Source organism: Ranitomeya variabilis, chromosome 2 (genome assembly GCF_051348905.1).
Source record: "Ranitomeya variabilis isolate aRanVar5 chromosome 2, aRanVar5.hap1, whole genome shotgun sequence".
In the NCBI taxonomy this organism is placed as follows: Eukaryota; Metazoa; Chordata; class Amphibia; order Anura; family Dendrobatidae; genus Ranitomeya; species Ranitomeya variabilis.
This window is the reverse complement of record NC_135233.1, coordinates 197,786,352-197,808,733: the sequence shown is the minus strand read 5'-3', so window position 1 is coordinate 197,808,733 and position 22,382 is coordinate 197,786,352. Positions and strand designations below refer to the sequence as shown.

At 43.3% G+C, this 22,382-nt stretch overlaps 1 protein-coding gene across 10 annotated transcripts in view; it reads left to right on the top strand.

Annotated features, from left to right (window-relative positions):
• Positions 1-22,382, top strand: part of LOC143804881 (diacylglycerol kinase eta-like) — a 266,345-nt gene that overhangs the window by 101,976 nt on the left and 141,987 nt on the right. The window contains exon 1 of one of the 10 annotated variants that reach the window (XM_077283426.1): positions 16,447-16,869. The exons of 8 other annotated variants lie outside the window; for them this stretch is intronic. In XM_077283426.1, coding sequence (XP_077139541.1) covers positions 16,834-16,869 — 36 coding nt within the window. In that variant the 5' untranslated portion in view covers positions 16,447-16,833. Of the gene's footprint in view, positions 1-16,446; positions 16,870-22,382 lie in introns of those variants that run through there. One more of the 10 variants, XM_077283425.1, reaches the window with a different exon arrangement.

The following is a 22,382-nucleotide window of genomic DNA, read 5'->3' as shown; positions in this document are numbered from 1 at the left end:
TGTTTGTAAGGTAAAAATCCAATAGACTTCTCTTGATTTCAGCCTTTTTATCCTATCTCCTCCCCTTCTAGGCAATGGGACACTCTCAATAGCCTGATATTTTAATTGTGATACATTATGACCTTCTGTGGCAGGAATAGGCAGCATGAGTCTTTTACATCCGATTGTTGACTTATGCTGAGATATGCGGTCTCGGATATGTTGGGTAGTTGTATGAACGTGTCCAACATTTCCTCTAGTCGTGTTGTCTTTTTTATTTCATTGCATGCAACGTGAGAGACCCGAGGAAACTGGGATTTAGGTAAAGATTTCTTAACGTGTAAGGAGTGGCAACTGTTATAATGTAATAAGCTGTTCTTATCTGTCGGTTTATTATAAAGGTCAACATAAAATCTCCCATTGTCTTCAAGTGTAATTAGTGTATCCAGGAAATTGATACTCCGTGCTTTTGTGTATGGAAAACGTAAGGTTTGGTATAAATGTGTTGATGTCTTGAAAAAAATTGTGTGAGAAGACCCTCATCACCTCTCCATATCATAAAAACATCATCTACATATCTTTTCCAATATATAGAGTATGTCTGAAAGAGTGGGTGTTTACAGACATGGGTTTCTTTGAACACTGCCATGAAAATGTTCACATAATGTGGTACCATGTTTGGTCCCATGGCTGTGCCAGTTTTCTTAATATAATACTGGTCGGCAAAAAGGAAGAAATTCCTGTTTAAAATCAAGGAGAGTAAATGCACACAAAATTCAACTTGTCCCAGGGAAAACTCAGTGTATCAGATCAAGACTTAATGTACTGCCTCAATGCCTTTGAGGTGATTGATGCAAGTATACAGGATATTTACGTCTAAGGTGACGAGTATACAGCTAAAGGGGGCCGGACCAATGGCATGCAATTTCATCAAAAAATTTGTTGTATCTTTGAGTTATGAAGTGATGTGAAATAGCAAGGGAGATAGAATTTGTAGATGACACTATTGGTTGTCCCAGTGGATTCATGAGGTCCTTATGTACTTTGGGAAATATATAGAATACCGGTGTTATAGGGTGAAGGTTAATGAAATATTCTCCCAGTTTACCGTCAATGGTTCCTAGTTTAATTTATTAATCCACAAGGTGACGTATTTCTCTTGCTATTTTAAAGGTGGGGTCTCTGTCAGCTAGCTCATGTGGTTCTATCATTCAACTGTGACTGAATAATAGAGACATAATGAGATTTGTCCATGATAACAATTGAACCACCTTTATTTTATGGGTTTAACCACAATTTATTTATTCTCCTTAAGTAATTTTAGGGCATCGCTCTCTGGTGGATAGATTCAGTTGAATACGGAGAGACCTCCTATTAATGTGTTTGAGGTTTAGGTCTATATCTTTTTTTATCAATGTGATGCAGGTGCTTGTCACAAAATTAGAATTTCATCAAAAAGTTAATTTATTTCAGTTCTTCGATATAAAAAATAAAACTCAAATATTATATAGAGTCATTACAAACAGAGTAATCTATTTCACTTGTTTATTTCTGTTAATGTTGATGATTATGGCTTAATTGTGACTGAATAATAGAGACATAATGAGATTTGTCCATGATAACAATTGAACCACCTTTATTTTATGGGTTTAATCACAATTTATTTATTCTCCTTAAGTAATTTTAGGGCATCGCTCTCTGGTGGATAGATTCCGTTGAATACGGAGAGACCTCCTATTAATGTGTTTGAGGTTTAGGTCTATATCTTTTTTTATCAATGTGATGCAGGTGCTTGTCACAAAATTAGAATTTCATCAAAAAGTTAATTTATTTCAGTTCTTCGATATAAAAAATAAAACTCAAATATTATATAGAGTCATTACAAACAGAGTAATCTATTTCACTTGTTTATTTCTGTTAATGTTGATGATTATGGCTTACAGCCAATGAAAACCCCAAAGTTAATATCTCAGTAAATTAAAATAATTAGCATAAATCACCTGCAAAGGCTTCCTAAGTGTTTAAAAAGATCCCTTGGTCTGTTTCAGTAGGTTCCACAATCATGGGGAAGACTGCTGACTTAACAGATCTCAAGAAGGCAGTCATTGACACATTCCACAAGGAGGGTAAGCCACAAAAGGTCATTGCTAAAGAAGCCAGCTGATCACATAGTGCTGTATCCAAGCATATTAATGGAAAGTTGAGTGGAGGGAAAAAGTGTGGTAGAAAAAGGTGCACAAGCAACTGGGATAACCTCAGCCTTGAAAGGATTGTTAAGAAAAGGCCATTCAAAAATTTGGGGGAGATTCACAAGGATTTGCCTGCTGCTGGAGTCATTGCTTCAAGAGCCACCACACACAGATGTATCCAGGACATGGGCTACAAGTGTCACATTCCTTGTGTCAAGCCACTCATGATCAATAGACACTGCCAGAAGCATCTTACCTAGGACAAGGAGAAAAAGACCTGGACTGTTGCTCAGTGGTCCAAGGTGTTGTATTCAGATGTAAGTAAATTTTGCATTTCATTTGAAAATCAAGGTCCCAGAGTCTGGAGGAAGAGTGGAGAGGCCACAATCCAAGCTGCTGGAGGTCTATTGTGAAGCTTCCACAATCAGTGATGGTTTGGGGAAACATGTCATCTGCTGGTGTATAATTGGCCAGCAAACTTTCCTGACCTTAACCCTACAGAGAATCTATGGGGTATTGTCAAGAGGAAGATGAGAGACACCAGACCCAACAATGCAGACAAGGTGAAGGCTGCTATCAAAGCAATCTGGGCTTCCATAACACCTCAGCAGTGCCACAGCTGATCGCCTCCATGCCACGCCGCATTGATGCAGTAATTGATGCAAAAGTAGACCCGACCAAGTATTGAGTGCATTTACTGAACATACATTTCAGTAGGCCAACATTTCAGATTTTAAAATCATTTTTCGAGCTGGTGTTACAAAGTATTCTAATTTACTGAGATAATGACTTTTGGATTTTCATTGGCTGTAAGCCATAATCATCAACATTAACAGAAATAAACACTTGAAATAGATCACTCTGTTTGTGACGACTCTATATAATACACTGCTCAAAAAAATAAAGGGAACACTAAAATACCACATCCTAGATATCTCTGAATGAAATATTCCAGTTGCAAATTTTTATTCATTGCATAGTGGAATGTGTTCATAACAATAAAACATAACAATTATCAATGTAAATCAAAATGAATATCCCATGGAGGTCTGGATTTGGAATGATAATCAAAATCAAAGTGGAAAATCAAATTACAGGCTGATCCAACTTCAGTGGAAATGCCTTATGACAAGGAAAAGATGCTCAGTATTGTGTGTGGCCTCCACGTGCCTGTGTGACCTCCCTACAATGCCTGGGCATGTTCCTGATGAGACGGCAGATGGTCTCCTGAGGGATCTCCTCCCTGATCTGGACTAAAGCATCCACCAACTCCTGGACAGTCTGTGGTGCAATGTGACATTGGTGGATGGAGCGAGACATGATGTTCCAGATGTGCTCAATCGGATTCAGGTCTGGGTAATGGGCAGGCTTCAGTGCCTTCATCTTGCAGGAACTGCTGACACACTCCAGCCACATGAGGTCGGCATTGTCCTGCATTAGGAGGAACCCATGGCCAAACGGACCAGCATATGGTCTTGCAAGGGGTCTGAGGATTTCTTCTCAGTACCTAATGGCAGTCAGGCTACCTCTGGTGGGCATATGGAGGGCTGTGCGGCCCTCCAAAGAAATGCCACCCCACACCATTACTGACCCACTGCCAAACTAGTCATGCTGAAGGATGTTGCAGGCAGCAGATCACTCTCCACGGTTTCTCCGGACTCTGTCACATCTGTTACATGTGCTCAGTGTGAGCCTGCTTTCATTTGTCAAGAGTACAGGGCGCCAGTGGCGAATTTGCCAATCCTGGTGTTCTGTGGCAAATGCCAAGCGTCCTGCACTGTGTTGGGCTGTGAACACAACCCCCATCTGTGGACGTCAGGCCATCAGACCATCCTCATTGAGTCGGTTTCTAACCGTTTGTGCAGACACATGCACATTTGTGGCCTGCTGGAGGTCATTTTGCAGGGCTCTGGCAGTGCTCCTCCTGTTCCTCCTTGCACAAAAGGTGGAGGTAGCGGTACAGCTGCTGGCTTGTTGCCCTCCTACGGACCCCTCTACATCTCCTGATGTACTGGCCTGTCTCCTGGTAGTGCCTCCAGCCTCTGGACACTACGCTGACAGACACAACAAACCTTCTTGCAGCTCGCATTGATGTGCCATCCTGGATGAGCTGCACTACCTGAGCTACTTGTGTGGGTTGTAGAGTCCGTCTCATGCTACCACAAGTATGAAAGCACAACCAGCATTCAAAAGTGACCAAAACATCAGCAAGAAAGCATTGGTACTGAGATGTGGTCTGTGGTCCCCACCTGCAGAACCACTCCTTTATTGAGGGTGTCCTGATCATTGCCAATAATTTCCATCTGTTGTCTATTCCATTTTCATAACAGCATGTGAAATTGATTGTCAATCAGTGTTGCTTCCTAAGTGGACAGTTTGATTTCACAGAAGTTTGATTTACTTGGAGTTAGATTCTGTTGTTTAAGTGTCCCTTTATTTTTTTAACAGTGTATATGAGTTTAACTTGTAATGAAAAAATGAAATAAATTAACTTTTTGATGATGTTCTAATTTTGTGAGAAGCACCTACAGTTGTGCTCAAAATATGAATATGAATGATAACACCAAAACTTTTTCTCCACTCATGGTTAGTGTCTGGGTGAAGCCATTTCTAGTCAAACTACTGTGTTTTCTCTTTTTAAATCATGATGACAACCCAAAACATCCAAATGACCCTGATCAAAAGTTGACATACCCTGGTGATTTTGGCCTGATAACATGCACAGAAGTTGACACAAATGGGTGTGAATGGCTACTAAAGGAAACATCCTCATCTGTGACCTGTTTGCTTTTGTAATCAGTGTGTGTGCATAAAAGCTGAGTGAGTTTCTGGGTTCCAGACAGACTCTAGCATCTTTCATCCAGCCACTGACATTTCTGGATTGTAAGTCATGAGGAAATCAAAATAATTGTCAACGGATCTATGGGAAAAGGTAGTTGAACTGTATAAAACAGGAAAGGGATGCAAAAAGATATCCAGTGAATTGATAATGCCAGTCAGCAGTGTTCAAACTGTGATTAACAAATGGAAAATCAGGGGCTCTGTAAAAACAAAACCAACAAAAATGTCATCCACAACTGCCAGGAAAAATTGTTCGGGATGCAAAGAAAAACCCACAAAGAACATCAGCTGAAGTACACGATTCTCAGAAAACTAGTGGTGTGGCATTTGAAGAAAAATGGGCTGCATGGTCTAGTCGCCAGAAGAAAGCCATTACTGTGCAAATGCCACAAAGTATCTCACATACAATACGCCAAACAGCGCATAGACAAGCCTCAAAACTTCTGGAGCAAGGTAGTTTGGAGTGATGAGACCAAAATTGAATTTTTTGGCCACAATCATAAACGTTACATTTGGAGAGAGGTCAACAAGGTATATGATGAAAGGAACATCATTTCTACTGTAAAGCACAGAGGTGGATCACTGATGTTTTGGGGATGTGTGAGCTACAAAGGCACAGAAAACTTGATCAAAGTTTAAGGAAAGATGAATGCAGCACATTATCAGCAAATACTGGAGGCAAATTTACAGTCACCAGCCCGGAAGCTGCGCATAGGTCGTACTTGGATGTTCCAACATGTCAACAATCCAAAACACAAGGCCACGTTGACCTGTCATTGGCTACACCAAAACAGAATGGAGGTTCTAGAGTGGTCATCTCAGTCTCCTGACCTCAATATCATTGAGCCACTCTGGGGAGATCTCAATCGCGCAGTTCATGTAGACAGCCCAGGAATATACAGGAGCTGGAGGCTTTTTGCCAAGAAGAGTAGGCAGCTTTACCATCTGAGAAAATAAAGAACCTCATTCCACAACTACAACAAAAGACTTCAAGCTGTCATTGATGTTAGAGGGGGCAATACACGGTATTAAAGGGAACCTGTCACCTCATTTTGCCGCTATAAGATGCGGCCACAGCCTTTCGGGACTTAGCTACAGCATTCTGTAATGCTGCAGATTAGCCCCAGATCCAATCTGAAAGAGAAGAAAAATAAATTTTATTATACTCACCCGGGGGGGGGGGGGGGGGGGGGGTCTGTTCCGATGGGTGTCACAGGTCCGGCGCCTCCCATCTTCATGCGATGTCGTCATCCTGCTTGCTTCGTGTAGTGCTCCTCGCTAGGCGTAATGATCTGCCCTGTTGAGGGCAAAGCAAATTCCTGCAGTGTGCAGGCGCTGGGCCTCTCTGACCTTTCCCGGCGCCTGCACTCTGCAGTACTTTGCTCTGCCATCAAACAGGGCAGATCAGTACGCCTGCACAGGAGTGCGACATCATGTAAGCAGGATGACGACATTGCATGAAGATGGGAAGCGCCGGACCTGGACCTGCGACACCCATCGGACCGGACCGCCCCCCGGGTGAGTATACAAAAACTTGTTTTTCTTCTCTTTCATTTCGAACCAGGGACTTATCTGCAGCATTACAGAATGCAGTAGATAAGCCTCGAAAGGCATTGGCCGCATCTTATAGCGGCCAAACGAGGTGACAGGTTCCCTTTAAGAAATGGGGTTTGTGAACTTTTGATCAGGGTCATTTGGATGTTTTGGGTTGTTATTCTGATTTAAAAAGAGAAAACACAATAATTTGACAATAAGTGGCTTCACCCAACCACCAAACATGAGTGGAAAAAAAAGTTTTGGTGTTATCATTCATATGCTGTGAAAAGGCCAAGAAAACATAAATTCTGCTGGGGTGTGTAAACTTTTCAGCACAACTGTATATATATGTCTCGATGGGGTGATATGACCCTGTGGGATTAAAAGTACTTGGTATTTGAAGATTTAGTCATTTGAATCTAAACTGTGCTTATTGTTGTGTGGAATTATCCCCTTTGGCAACAGTAATATTATGATCATCAGAAGTGTGTTACCTGAAGTGTGCCTTAAATGGCGGTGTAATTCTTGGTGTAATGTAAAACCGTCAAAGGAGGGTGTGGGACAGAACGAGAAATCCCTCTGTAGGACATTGTGTTCAATAGGGGAGAGGTTATAGGATGATGTATTGTAGACAATCTGGTTGTCTTTACCTGTGGTCGTGTGCATATTCGCGTGTTTTCGAATGTAGTGTGTTGTGAATTTGCTTTTTGCTCCCTCTAGTGGTTACTAGTTTTTTTGACTCTGGTTTTTCTGTCATTCCTTTTATCCGCACCTGGGTCGTTAGTTAGGGGTGTTGCTATATAAGCTCCCTAGACCTTCAGTTCAATGCCTGGCAACGTAGTTATCAGAGCTAGTCTGCTGTGCTCTTGTCTACTGATCCTGGTTCCAGTTATATCAGCTAAGTCTGCCTTTTGCTTTTTGCTATTTGTTTTGGTTTTGTATTTTTGTCCAGCTTGTTCCAAATCTATATCCTGACCTTTGCTGGAAGCTCTAGGGGGCTGGTGTTCTCCCCCCGGACCGTTAGACGGTTCGGGGGTTCTTGAATTTCCAGTGTGGATTTTGATAGGGTTTTTGTTGACCATATAAGTTACCTTTCTTTATTCTGCTATCAGTAAGCGGGCCTCTCTGTGCTAAACCTGGTTCATTTCTGTGTTTGTCATTTCCTCTTACCTCACCGTTATTATTTGTGGGGGGCTTCTATCCAGCTTTGGGTTCCCCTTCTCTGGAGGCAAGAAAGGTCTTTTGTTTTCCTCTACTAGGGGTAGCTAGATTCTCCGGCTGGAGCGTGTCATCTAGAATCAACGTAGGAATGATCCCCGGCTACTTCTAGTGTTGGCGTTAGGAGTAGATATATGGTCAACCCAGTTACCACTGCCCTATGAGCTGGATTTTTGTATTCTGCAGACTTCCACGTACCTCTGAGACCCTCGCCATTGGGGTCATAACAGTTCAGGAATCGGTATTTTAGGTTCTGACCTAGGATTACTGATAACATAGTCTTGTATGCCCTGCACACGAGTAGCCAGCTGGTCCACACTTGTAATCAAGGTCTGGACATTCATGTCTGCAGCAAGCATAGCCACTCTGAGGTAAAGGGGAAGAAGAAAGAAAAAAAAAAAAAAAAACTCAGAATCTTCTTTCTTATAATCCCTCTTCTGCAACGCATTAAACATTTAATACTGGCCTGGCAAACTACTGTTATGACCCCAATGGCGAGGGTCTCAGAGGTACGTGGAAGTCTGCAGAATACAAAAATCCAGCTCATAGGGCAGTGGTAACTGGGTTGACCATATATCTACTCCTAACGCCAACACTAGAAGTAGCCGGGGATCATTCCTACGTTGATTCTAGATGACACGCTCCAGCCGGAGAATCTAGCTACCCCTAGTAGAGGAAAACAAAAGACCTTTCTTGCCTCCAGAGAAGGGGACCCCAAAGCTGGATAGAAGCCCCCCACAAATAATAACGGTGAGGTAAGAGGAAATGACAAACACAGAAATGAACCAGGTTTAGCACAGAGAGGCCCGCTTACTGATAGCAGAATAAAGAAAGGTAACTTATATGGTCAACAAAAACCCTATCAAAATCCACACTGGAAATTCAAGAACCCCCGAACCGTCTAACGGTCCGGGGGGAGAACACCAGCCCCCTAGAGCTTCCAGCAAAGGTCAGGATATAGATTTGGAACAAGCTGGACAAAAATACAAAACCAAAACAAATAGCAAAAAGCAAAAGGCAGACTTAGCTGATATAACTGGAACCAGGATCAGTAGACAAGAGCACAGCAGACTAGCTCTGATAACTACGTTGCCAGGCATTGAACTGAAGGTCTAGGGAGCTTATATAGCAACACCCCTAACTAACGACCCAGGTGCGGATAAAAGGAATGACAGAAAAACCAGAGTCAAAAAAACTAGTAACCACTAGAGGGAGCAAAAAGCAAATTCACAACAGTAGTGTTGTCTGCGGCTCCTCCTCATCTGCCTCTTGGGGGTTTCCCCTGTTTCTGTTCTAAAAAAGGAATGGAAATACGAGAATTGAAATTGCTCTCTGAGCTGGATGACGTCGAGGAGTTACCACGTTGGTAGCCCCATCTTTCTCTGTAGTAGTTTGTGTCCCGCCATTTGTACACCGAATTGCGGTGATAATCCTCTGTATCACAAAGGAATTTAGATCTCTTTCTCTCCTGTAGTTGAGATCTGAAGTCCTCAATTGTTTTATTAGTCTTTTGCAAAATAAGGTCAAATTTCTCCATAGTTTTAGAGTACTTCTTAATTGTTTTAGAGTACTGCCTAATTGTTTGATGGAAGTAACTTGTTCCTCAATTTGTGTGAGGTCTTTCTGGAAGTGTTCAATTGTAAGTATGATCGTCAGGTCAGAAGTGGTGCACTCTTAAAAATATGTGGTGCTCAAAGGAAAAAAAAGTCCAAAATGTATAGAAAGGATAACCTTCGGCACTCAACAAGTTCACAACTTTTTGTTCTCAATGGAAATTGATTTATTGGTAGACAGCCAGCAAAAAATGAAACAGACATCAAAATTCCAATGTTTCGGCACGCAATGCCTTTTTCAAGGAAGTCTATGATAACAGGACAAAACAGATACATTTTCAATTAGTGTAATACCAAATATGCACATTTTAAACAAAATAAGTGGCTGAATAAATCATATCCGAGAAAAGGATATTTTAATAGAAAAAAAGACACCGGAGACTCCATGTGGTTGAGAAAACACAGTGATAGAAAAAAAAGGAGAAGAAACTTTATTTAATATAACAATAACTCCGTTATCCAAAGACCAAGAGGAAGGGGATGTGCACACAATGAGAAATAAAGAAATAGAAAAGGGAATTCATATTAGACAAAGAACCAGGTTAAAAAGAAAAGGAAAAAAACATATTGAACAATGAATATAAGTCCAGAATTTAGGCCCATACAAAGGTGCAAAAAGGAAATATCACACAGGATGGAAATGTGTTAACACTTATGTATATACATATATCAATACGTACATAGATATACATATGTAAGAATGTACCTGCAAGAAACCATCACCATAAACTCGCATGTAAGGAGAGAAAAAGGAAAGATAAAATAATATACCTGTATGTAATCAGAGAAATTCTTAGTGTGGCGCTTGCCTATACAGGCTGATACGAACGGATCATAACTGCAGGGAAACCCAAAAAACCCCCAAAAAACGATATGTCATAGATTCCAATAAAAAGTAAATAAGACCAAATGAATAACTCACAAAAATGTGACCGCCTCCCTGTAACAGACAGGGTGCCATAGTATAATTACACTTGCACATAATTGCAATTGTAAGTATGATGATGTCCATGAAGCTTTTATGTAAAATGCTTTCAAATTTCGGACAGAAATACGGTTTATCCTGGAACAGAGTAGGTCTCAGGGAAACTTGGAGTCCTCTTGGTATCCTCTTGACCTTGTGATATTCAACTAAAGTGACATAGTGCAGATTCATAGTTGTTTTCCTTCTCAGTTCTCTCTCCAAGTCCTTGGACCTGAACTCCTCCGAAGGGGTATAGAGAAATTCTCCAGGAATGGTGACTCATTGATTAGTGTCACCATACAAGACGCTTACTCTTTACCTATAGTGGAAGAGTCCCTGACGGCACTTCGACAGGCCAAGTATTTCTCCACCTTAGATCTGGCAAGTGGCTACTGGCAGGTTCTGGTGAGTGTAAAGGTACCTTCACACTAAACGATATCGCTAGCGATCCGTGACATTGCAGCATCCTGGCTAGCGATATCGTTGAGTTTGACAGGCAGCAGCGATCAGGATCCCGCTGTGATATCGCTGGTCGCTTAGGAAAGTTCAGAACTTTATTTGGTCGTCAGATCGCCGTGTATCGTTGTGTTTGACAGCAAAAGCAACGATGCCAGCGATGTTTTACAATGGTAACCAGGGTAAATATCGGGTTACTAAGCGCAGGGCCGCACTTAGTAACCCGATGTTTGCCCTGGTTACCATCGTAAAAGTAAAAAAAACAAACAGTACATACTCACCCTCTGATGTCCGTCACGACCCTCACCGTCCGCTTCCTGCACTGACTGAGCGCCGGCCGTAAAGTGAAAGCACAGCACAGCGGTGACGTCACCGCTCTGCTGTTAGGGCCGGCGCTCAGTCAGTGCAGGGAAGCGGACACCGGGGGACGCGAAGGTGAGTATGTACTGTTTGTTATTTTACACTGGTAACCAGGGTAAACATCAGGTCACTAAGCGCGGCCCTGCGCTTAGCAACCCGATGTTTACCCTGGTTACCCGGGGACTTCGGCATCGTTGGTCGCTGGAGAGCGGTCTGTGTGACAGCTCTCCAGCGACCAAACAGCGACACTGCAGCGATCGGGATCGCTGTCTGTGTCGCTGCAGCGTCGTTTAGTGTGAAGGTACCTTAAGCGCAGGGCCGCGCTTAGTAACCCGATGTTTACCCTGGTTACCATCGTAAAAGTAAAAAAAACAAACAGTACATACTCACCCTCTGATGTCCGTCACGACCCTCGCCGTCCGCTTCCTGCACTGACTGAGCGCCGGCCGTAAAGTGAAAGCACAGCACAGCGGTGACGTCACCGCTCTGCTGTTAGGGCCGGCGCTCAGTCAGTGCAGGGAAGCAGACGCCGGGGGACGCGAAGGTGAGTATGTACTGTTTGTTATTTTACATTTTACACTGGTAACCAGGGTAAACATCGGGTTACTAAGCGCGGCCCTGCGCTTAGCAACCCGATGTTTACCCTGGTTACCCGGGGACTTCGGCATCGTTGGTCGCTGGAGAGCGGTCTGTGTGACAGCTCTCCAGCGACCAAACAGCGACGCTGCAGCGATCGGGATCGCTGTCTGTATCGCTGCAGCGTCGTTTAGTGTGAAGGTACCTTAAGAGACAAACCCAAGATGTCATTGTTCATGCACCAACATTCCAGCAACAGCCATGAAGACTATGACAAGTGCTGACCCGTCTACAGGCCCACAGTCTAAAGTTGAAGTCCCAAGTGTCATTTGTCCAGACAGAAATCGAATATCAAGGGCACATGGTGACTTTGAGTGGAGTCAGCCCAGCTGAAAGCATAGTGGAAGCTGTAAGGTACTGGCTTCCAGCTCGGATTCTTTGAGAGCTGCTAGCCTTTCTGGGACTAGCACAATATTATTGACATTTCATCTTGATCTTCGCTAAGATAGCCGAGCATCTTCACAAGTTACTGAAGGGGACCGCTAAAGGCCCAAACAATCAGTTCATTTCCTGGGGACCCTCGCAACAACGAGCCCTGGATCAGCTGAAAGAAGCCTTGGTCAATGCCCCAGTGTTGGCATTCGCTCAATATGATTGTCCATTCATTGTATATACGAACAGAAGTCTTTACGGATTGGGAGCGGTGATGGCCTTGGAGCAAGGGGGCCAGGAACGCGTAATCACGTATGGTAGTCGGTCTTTGAGAGACTCTTATCAAAACCCAGATAACTATAGTTCCTTTAAGCTGTAGTTATTGGTGCTCAACTGGGCCATGAGGGAGAAGTTTGCCGAATACCTCACTGGAGCACAGGTCTTGGTCTCAACTGAAAATAATCCATTGGCTCATCTGCAAAGTGCGAAGCTGGGGGCCCTGGAACAGAGGTGGGTCACCTGAATGGCGAAGTTTAATTACTCCATCAAGTACTTTTCTGACAAAGAGAATAATAATGCTCATGCTTTGTTTCAAGTCACCCTTCCCGTTTCCTCTGGAGAGGTGGATGAAGAAGAAGAGATGGAGGTACAAGACTTAGGTTGAGTGAAACCCATGGCCTCCATGTAGCAGCAGGCCAGATGGTGTTGCTCAGCAGGACACCAGACAAATGGGCACAAACTTAAGATGATGACCCTGTAATCCGGATGATCAAGGGCTGGCTACTAGAAGGGGAATGACCTTCAGTGATGTCTCCGGCCAATTTGTCCTCAGATGGCTGGAATATTCTGCATGAATGTGAAAGACTCCGTGTTAAAGATAGCATTTGCCGTCAGAGCGAGAAGTGGCAAGTCATAATTCCTAGAAGTTTAGCTCGGAGTGTGGTTAAGGAGGAACATGAGAAACATGTTCATTTTGGTCCAGAGAAAAATTACAAATGGATTCAATGATTTGTGTACTGTCCTCAGCTGGAGCAGATAGTTAGAGAAGTCTGCCGGCACTGCAGAGCTTCTGGTAAAGACACCGGAGCAGAGGGCACCGACTCAAGTCAACCGGTCAAGTACACCCCTGGAGATCTTGATGATCGATTATCTACTGGTTTGGCCTGCCGAAGGAGGGCTACAGTACCATTTAGTAATGATGGATCATTTTGCTAATTTTGTGGTGGCAACCAGACCACAGAGATGGCGGCCAGGGTCGTGTGTAGACACTTCATTCAGGTATGTGGATGTCCGAGGATGATTCACTGTGACCAAGGAGCGTGCTTTCAAGGAAAAGTCATGAAAAAGCTCTATTAGATTAGGAGCTCCCAAACAAGACCGTATCACCCACCTGTGAGTGATTTAGTTGAACACTGCTGCAGATTCTTCAAACCCTGGAGGGAGACAAGAAATTGCTGTGGCCGGATTATTTGCCTGAACTGCTCTGGGCCTACAATAACTGAGCACATGGCACTACTAGTTACACTCCCTACTTGTTACTTACTTGTTAGAAAAGTGTCCGAACTTAACTTTACTCCAACCGACGAAAAACACCGCACTCCAAACTCATGAGTGCAAGAGCACTGAAGCAGGCTGAAAACTATTCACCAGTTGGTAGGAGACAAGCAACAAAATCAGTTACCCCGAGACCATGGTTCTGTCCAAACTGAAGCATTCACAACTGGGGACACAGATAAAAAACAAATGAATGGAACAATCTCACCCCTCAACTGGCATCATATTCATTACTATTGTAGTGCACTTTGGGGACTGTTCCATCTCCTGGCATAACATAACTGCATTGTGGTAATACAAACTACTTATTTCCCTTACTCCCCTGATGAATCAAGGAGCGGAAACGCGTCGGCATATGAAAATATAAAGGAGATGGAATGGTCCCCAAAGCGCACTACCATAGTAATGAATATGATACCAGTTAAGGGCTGAGATTGTTCCATTCATTTGTTTTTTTGCACCCTATTGCTGACCAGGGATGGTCCCAAATACACATTTTGGGTATTCCATCAGAGTCACAACTGAATGAACATGAATATTGGTTCCATAAGCACTACCATTCCATGCCTTTAGCATTTTTTAGTTAGATGGTGTTCTTAAGTCATCACCTATTATTTTGTCATATTGGTTCTATGATTTGATATACTGCTAATGGTTCTGCGAGTTGGTGTACAAATATTTTCTGTGCCCATATAAGGGAGGGCTATGAATATACTACTTGCCATTTAATGTCATATATATGGTGAATTATACACTGAACCTGTGTCAGTTTACTGTTGTGCCCTGTGAATGGGGACAAAAGGTGATCCCAATTGTCACATATGTGATGTGATTATACGGACTCTACAGTGGAGGTTGTGTGCACAATATAACAATACAGTGTCCCAATATAATCATATAACCAGAGACGTTAATGACAGCTGTCTTTTTTTAATTTACAATTTTTTGGTTTATTAAATAGTTTAATGATTAAAAGTTACATGTTATTGTCTATTACTTGCTATTTCCATATTTAACACATCTAGGTTGTTGCTTCTGTTTTACTCCACTTGCCAACGCACCAGGGCGAGTCGGAAGAGCCGAGGCTAGGTGTCAGAATTGGCGCATCTAATGGATGCGTCATGTCTGGGGCGACTGTGGGCTGCTGTTCTTAGTCTGGGAGGGGTCCAATACCCATGGCCCCTTCCCAGCCTCTTAAAATCAGCCTGCAGCTGCCTGTTTAGCCTTTGCTGGTTAATAAAATAAGGGGGTTCTCCACATCATTTTTTTGGGTACTCCCTTTTTACTAACCAGTAAAAGCGAAGCAGGCAGCTGTGAGCTATTATTAATAGGCTGGGAACATTTATAGCTATTGGACCCTTCCCAGAATAATAACAACAGCCTGTAGCTGTCTGCTTTCCCTCAGCTGGTTAGGAAAAATAAGGGGGACCTCATGCGGTTTTTTCTTTTAATTATTTATTTAATACACACAATACACAGATGGCGGTGCTAACTACAACTGTCATCAGTGTCGCCTGGTCTTGCTGATCGCAGGGAGACCAGGCGACAATGATGAGAGTTGGATTCAGCACCCGGAGCCTGGGAATGGCGTTACCTGTGTCATGTGTGGGATGTATTGAGGACATGTCTATGTGTTTCGCACAAGGACACACGGTCTGTGAAAACACACTGATATGCCCGATAGATTTGAGTGGGTTTACAAATGTCTCCAGTACTTTTGGAATTTTGTTTGTCAGTTTGCACCCTTGTAATTATTCTCACTTCTTATTATTATAATAAAAATACACTTCAGGACAGCCCATACTACTTCTAGTGTTTGTCTATGGAGACAGCATGGCCGTGTGTGATTTTATGACCCCTTTTGCAATGGCTGCGACTGAATCACAAGATACATTTTCTTCCATCTCTAGAATTGTAGCAACTAAGGGTATTTTGTGCTTTTCCTGAGTTTTTCACTCTCGATTTTGCCACGAGCAGCGTTTTACAGTACCAGTAAAGTGAATGAGATTCCTGAAGTCTTGTGCACATGCTCCTCATTTTTTCTTTGCAGTTTTCACGCAGTTTCATATCTGCAGCGTGCCAATTCTTTAGGCATTTTTGCAGCGTTTTTACCCATTCTAATGAATAGGGGGAAAAAGCATACAAAAATGCACTTATTTTATGCAGCGCTTTTCCTGCCAACATTCCAGTATTTGCAGCAGATTTTTTTTGCTGCACATACTAAATATGTGCACATACCTAAGGAAATACCCAATGTGTTTATTTTTTTTGTTTTCTGATTTTTATTTGTTAAAAACTATTTATTTTTTTTTTTTTAATTTGATTTAATCTAGGAGACTATATTGACAAATAATCATAATTTATTGTAATAGTGGCTGGATTTCAGTTTTGCTTTTCGAGCGATCGTCTTAGGAAAGCCCTGAGGTCCTAGCTTTTCCTTCTTTTGATCTTGGCTTACAAAACAAAGGAAAAAGTTAATTATCCAAACTTCACCAAGTGTCCAACTTCTAATGGATTAATGAGTGGCAATTTGTAAATGTGTGGATGACACCTTGTGCAGCCAGCACAGCAACTGTTTAAGACACTCACTGCATTCTTATGAGGGAAGTCTTCAGTCTTGTCTGTCTGGTCGAACCGGTCAATGTAATCTTTCACCTCAGACATCTATCTTTAGCTCCGCCACTCCTCCGCATTCCCTTTATACCACTTCCTTATGTACTTACCAGGTAAGTTCATCCAGACGGTGAAGCCCATATTCTGTAATTAAAGAAGGAAGAAAAACAGAAGCGATATGGTTCTTGCAATGTTAATGACAACCGATCAAGTTCCTTTAAGTCACCTTGAGAACAAGGTATAAGACGTTCCATGGACTGTGACCCTAATTCCCCACCTGCCCTCCTGGTGCCCCCAGCAGTATGAGCCGGTCATGGATGGAGAAGTACAATGACTTTTTTGGTCTTGGGAAACCTCCAGGATTTCACTATTTGGTTTGTGGATTTTATGAACTAAAAGATACAGACAATTTCAACAAAAGTTTAAATCCCGAGAAGGCCAAGACAATTCCGGAAGCCGACTTCACTGAGAGCGCAGGTAACATCTACCTGTGGTGGACAACATGCTCGAGAAGAACCGCGACTACCCCTTCTATGAGGTCTGATATGCAGTAATCATTAGATATGATATCTTCTTTTTTATTGAATGTTATAGTTGGAAAATATTGTTACTTTTATTTTCCGAAAAATATGTTATATTCCTTAATTAGATTTAATCGTCATCTGATTACATACAAGATGTGAAAAGAAGACGAAAAACCATTATATGGTGAAGAAAAGCCACTACTTATAATACTGAATTATACTCTGCTATCACCTGGCTGTATACGGAGCATTGTAGTATATCAGGGGAATGGTCATCAGTGGGATATATGGCCCTGGATATATACGGAGCATTGTAGTATATCAGGGGAATGGTCATCAGTGGGATATATGGACCTGGATATATACGGAGCATTGTAGTATATCAGGGGAATGGTCATCAGTGGGATATATGGACCTATATAGAGACATACCCCAAGCAACTTGCAGCTGTAATCGCAGCAAAAGGTGGCGCAACAAAGTATTAAGTTAAAGGGGCCGAATAATATTGCACGCCCCACTTTTCAGTTTTTGATTTTGCACAAAAATTTAAAATAACCAATACATTTCATTCAGCTTCACAATTTTGTTCCACTTGTTGTTGATTCTTCACCACAAATTTACATTTGGTATCTTTATGTTTGAAGCATGATATGTGGGAAAAGGTTGAAAAGTTCCAGGGAGCCGAATACTTTTGCAAGGCACTGTATACCAGGGGAATGGTCATCAGTGGCATATATGGACCTGGCTGTAGATGGAGCATTGTAGTATATCAGGCGAATGGTCATTAGTGGGATTAATCATTGTCCAAATTCTCCTTTATCTGTCTTTTTGGATATTTTCATTTGTTAAAAAAAATCTAAATGAAGCAATGTAGCGTGACTGATCTGTAAAATATCTGTACTTGAGTCCTGTACATTAGTAAATAATTTATTATAAAGATGCCAGTTATCTATTTGCTAAAATATTTAAAAAAAAAATGTTTTATGATACATCATATGCATATCAAAAATACAATTCACAGAAGAAGACAAGCCCCGCTACGCACAGACAATCTATGTTATGATGTGTTATCTCATCTCAAGTATTGGTATATATTTATTTATTTTATTAATATTTATTAATTATGTATTAATTAATTTTTAATAAAACCCTATATAACGGATGGTGCTGGAGATTTGCTGCCCATCAGAGTATAATACTTTGATCTGAAATGTTTTTTTTCCTGGAAGTGGAGGAACTCGTGTATTTCCCCTAATGAAGTGACAATCTTTGAAGGAGCATTTGTGTCTTTGGTAACTTGCTCTCCTCTTTCTTGTTTTCTTCTCCATGTTGTCTGCACGGTGCCAGCACTTATTAGCTGCACACATTGTGGGTTGTAGCTGAGTAACCAGTTCATGTTGTGGAGATTTATCCTGGATGAGGATTCTGAGCTGCAGTCACTCACAGTGTAAGGAAAGACTGCAATAACATCAAATTATCATCCCGCTTCCAAGAGTTTGGTCTGAAACGCTATACTATAATAGCGAAATATAGTATCACGACTTGTACTGTACAGTGATGGTCAGTACCGAGGAATCACAGATCAGCGGTTCCAAGTGGAGGACAGTATAGAAAGCAGAGTCATTTTACACCTGCAGAGTCACTGGGTAAGTCTATCTCTCCTGTAGAGTGTACGCTCTTATGGTCAGTGGGGTCCTCTGTCTCCTGTAGAGTATAAGCTCTTATGGTCAGTGAGGTCCTCTCCCTCTCCTGTAGAGTGTAAGCTCTTATGGTCAGTGGGGTCCTCTCCTGTAGAGTGTAAGCTCTTATGGTCAGTAGGGTCCTCTCTCTCCTGCAGAGTGTAAGCTCTTATGGTCAGTAGGGTCCTCTCTGTCCTGCAGAGTGTAAGATCTTATGGTCAGTGGGGTCCTCTCTCTCCTGTAGAGTGTAAGCTCTTATGGTCAGTGGGGTCCTCTCCTGTAGAGTGTAAGCTCTTATGGTCAGTAGGGTCCTCTCTCTCCTGCAGAGTGTAAGCTCTTATGGTCAGTAGGGTCCTCTCTCTCCTGCAGAGTGTAAGATCTTATGGTCAGTGGGGTCCTCTCTCTCCTGTAGAGTGTAAGCTCTTATGGTCAGTGGGGTCTTCTCTCTCCTGTAGAGTGTAAGCTCTTATGGTAAGTGGGGTTCTCTCTCTCCTGTAAAGTGTAAGCTCTTATGATCAGCGGGGTCCTCTCTCTCCTGTAGAATGTAAGCTCTTATGGTCAGTGGGGTCCTCTCTCTCCTGTAGAGTGAAATCTCTTATGGTCAGTGGGGTCCTCTCTCTCTCCTGTAGAGTGTAAGATCTTATGGTCAGTGGGGTCCTCTCTCTCTCCTGTAGAGTGTAAGATCTTATGGTCAGTGGGGTCCTCTCTCTCTCCTGTAGAGTGTAAGATCTTATGGTCAGTTGGGTCCTCTCTCTCTCCTGTAGAGTGTAAGCTCTTACGGTCAGTGAGGTCTTCTCTCTCCTGTAGAGTGTAAGCTCTTATGGTCAGTGGGGTCCTCTCTCTCTCCTGTAGAGTGTAAGCTCTTATGGTCAGTGGGGTCCTCTCTCTCCTGTAGAGTGTAAGCTCTTATGGTCAGTGGGGTCCTCTCTCTCTCCTGTAGAGTGTAAGCTCTTATGATCAGTGGGGTCCTCTCTCTCTCCTGTAGAGTGTAAGATCTTATGGTCAGTGGGGTCCTTTCTCTCCTGTAGAGTGTAATCTCTTATGATCAGTGGGGTCCTCTCTGTCTCTTGTAGAGTGTAAGCTCTTATGATCAGTGGGGTCCTCTCTCTCCTGTAGAATGTAAGCTCTTATGGTCAGTGGGGTCCTCTCTCTCCTGTAGAGTGAAATCTCTTATGGTCAGTGGGGTCCTCTCTCTCCTGTAGAGTGTAAGATCTTATGGTCAGTGGGGTCCTCTCTCTCCTGTAGAGTGTAATCTCTTATGATCAGTGGGGTCCTCTCTCTCTTGTAGAGTGTAAGCTCTTATGATCAGTGGGGTCCTCTCTCTCTCCTGTAGAGTGTAAGCTCTTACGGTCAGTGAGGTCTTCTCTCTCCTGTAGAGTGTAAGCTCTTATGGTCAGTGGGGTCCTCTCTCTCCTGTAGAGTGTAAGCTCTTATGGTCAGTGGGGTCCTCTCTCTCTCCTGTAGAGTGTAAGCTCTTATGGTCAGTGGGGTCCTCTCCTGTAGAGTGTAAGCTCTTATGGTCAGTGGGGTCCTCTCTGTCCTGTAGAGTGTAAGCTCTTATGGTCAGTGGGGTCTTCTCTCTCCTGTAGAGTGTAAGCTCTTATGGTCAGTGGGGTCTTCTCTCTCCTGTAGAGTGTAAGCTCTTATGGTCAGTGGGGTCCTCTCTTTCTCTCTTGTAGAGTGTAAGCTCTTATGGTCAGTGGGGACATCTCTCTCTCCTGTAGAGTGTAAGCTCTTATGGTCAGCGGAGTCCTCTCTCTCCTGTGGAGTGAAAGCTCTTATGGACAGTGGAGTCCTCTCTCTCCTGGAGAGTGTAAGCTCTTATGGTCAGTGGGGTCCTCTCTCTCTCCTGTAGAGTGTAAGTGTCACGCTGAAGCCCTGACTGGTGGGCGTGAGCTCGGGGGGGTTTGTGGCCCCACTGTGCCACAAACCAGACTACCCTGGAAGGGGCGTGACTATGACAGCTGCCTGGGTTTTCACTGGAGCCTCTGATGGTAAGGTCAGGCTTGTGCAGCAGGCAGCTGCCAGGTGCTACTCCAGGGTGGTGTCTGGCTGTGGCTGCTGATCCCACTTGGAGAACAGGAACACTAGGACAGGTGCGGGCATCAGGCAGGACTGGCAGAAGAGCACGGCTGAAACTCAGACGAGTAGGCTGGCACGGCTGAGACAGGGCTGGCAGAGAACACAGGGTTGGCAGGCACGGCAGAGAACACAGGGCTGGCAGGCACAGCACAGAACACAGGGCTGGCAGGCACGGCAGAGAACACAGGGCTGGCAGGCACAGCAGAGAACACAGGGCTGGTTGATGTGGTGTATTAAGGAACAGGTAGGGACCTGTTCACACTGGAGGTGCAGGTACGGATTTGTAGTATGAAGGAACAGGTAGGGACCTGTTCACACTGGAGGGGCAGGTACGGATAAGAAGTATGGATGAACAGGTAGGGACCTGTTCACACAGGAGGTGCAGGAACGAATATGAAGTATGGAGGAACAGGGAGGGACCTGTTCACACAAGAAGAGAACCACAAGGCTGCGGATAGGAGTGGTAGAGCAGCAAGAGATAGTGCAGCAATAAAAGCTAAGCAGAGCAGAACCACAAAGAATATGGAGAGGAGCTGCAGCAAGAGATTTCTGCAGAAGCCAAGCAGAGCAGAGCCTGTTGTGATCCGCTTTTTGGGCTCCCCTGGTGGTGGTTGGTGGTACTGGAGACTTGTGTGTACTTTTCTGCCTCAGCTCACCTGCTTCCATCAGTTTTGGGAGTTCCCTATTTAACCTTGCTCTCCAGTCACTTCCTTGCCGGTCATCATTGTAACCTGAGTCATTCAGTTGCATGTTCCTGCTACTAGTCTGCTGATCAGCTAAGTGGACACTTGTCCTTTTTGTTTTGTATTTTTGTCCAGTTTACAGTTTTGTCATTCCCTGTTACTGGAAGCTCTTGTGGACTGAAATTGCCACTCCTGTGTGATGAGTTGACACAGGAGTCTTAAAGTAATTTCAGGATGGGTTTTTGAAAGGGTTTTTCAGCTGACCGTGAAGTCCTCTTTTGTATCCTTCATCTATCTAGTAAGTGGACCTCGCTTTGCTAAATCTACCTTCATACTGTGTATGTCTTTTCCTCTTAACTCACCGTTAATATATGTGGGGGCTACTATCATCTTTGGGGTTTTCCACTAGAGGTAAGCCAGGTCTGTTCCTTCCTCTGCCAGGCGTAGTTAGTTCTCCGGCTGGCGCGTGGCATATAGGCAGCCGTAGGAATGCTCCCTGGCCACTGTTAGTTGTGTGGTAGATTTAGGTCACGGTCAGCTTGAGGTTCCATCACCCGAGAGCTAGTTTGTTATTTTGTGTTTCTGATTTTCCCATGCCATTGGGGAATCATGACAGTATGACCGGCCCACAAAGTGTTAATTGTTTGGGCTGAAGCAGGAGAAAAAGAAGTGTTGAAGGGAAAAAATTTTTTTTCCCTCAGAGTTTTGCTGCCTAGCCCTTAATTGCTGTCTAGCTGCTTCTTACCTCCTCTTAACCCTTGAATGGCTCTGACCTTAGCTGTTTAACATGGATGTCCAGAGTTTTGCTTCCAGCCTGAATAATCTTGCTACGAAGGTTCAGAATTTACAAGATTATGTTATACGTACTCCTATTTCTGAACCTAAAATTCCTACACCAGAGGTATTTTCCGGAGATAGATCTCGTTTTCTTAATTTCAAATGTAATTGTAAATTATTCCTTTCTCTCAGACCTCACTCCTCTGGAGATCCTGTTCAGCAGGTTAAGATTGTGATTTCTTTACTGCGAGGTGACCCTCAAAATTGGGCATTTTCATTGACACCAGGGGATCCTGCGTTGCTCAA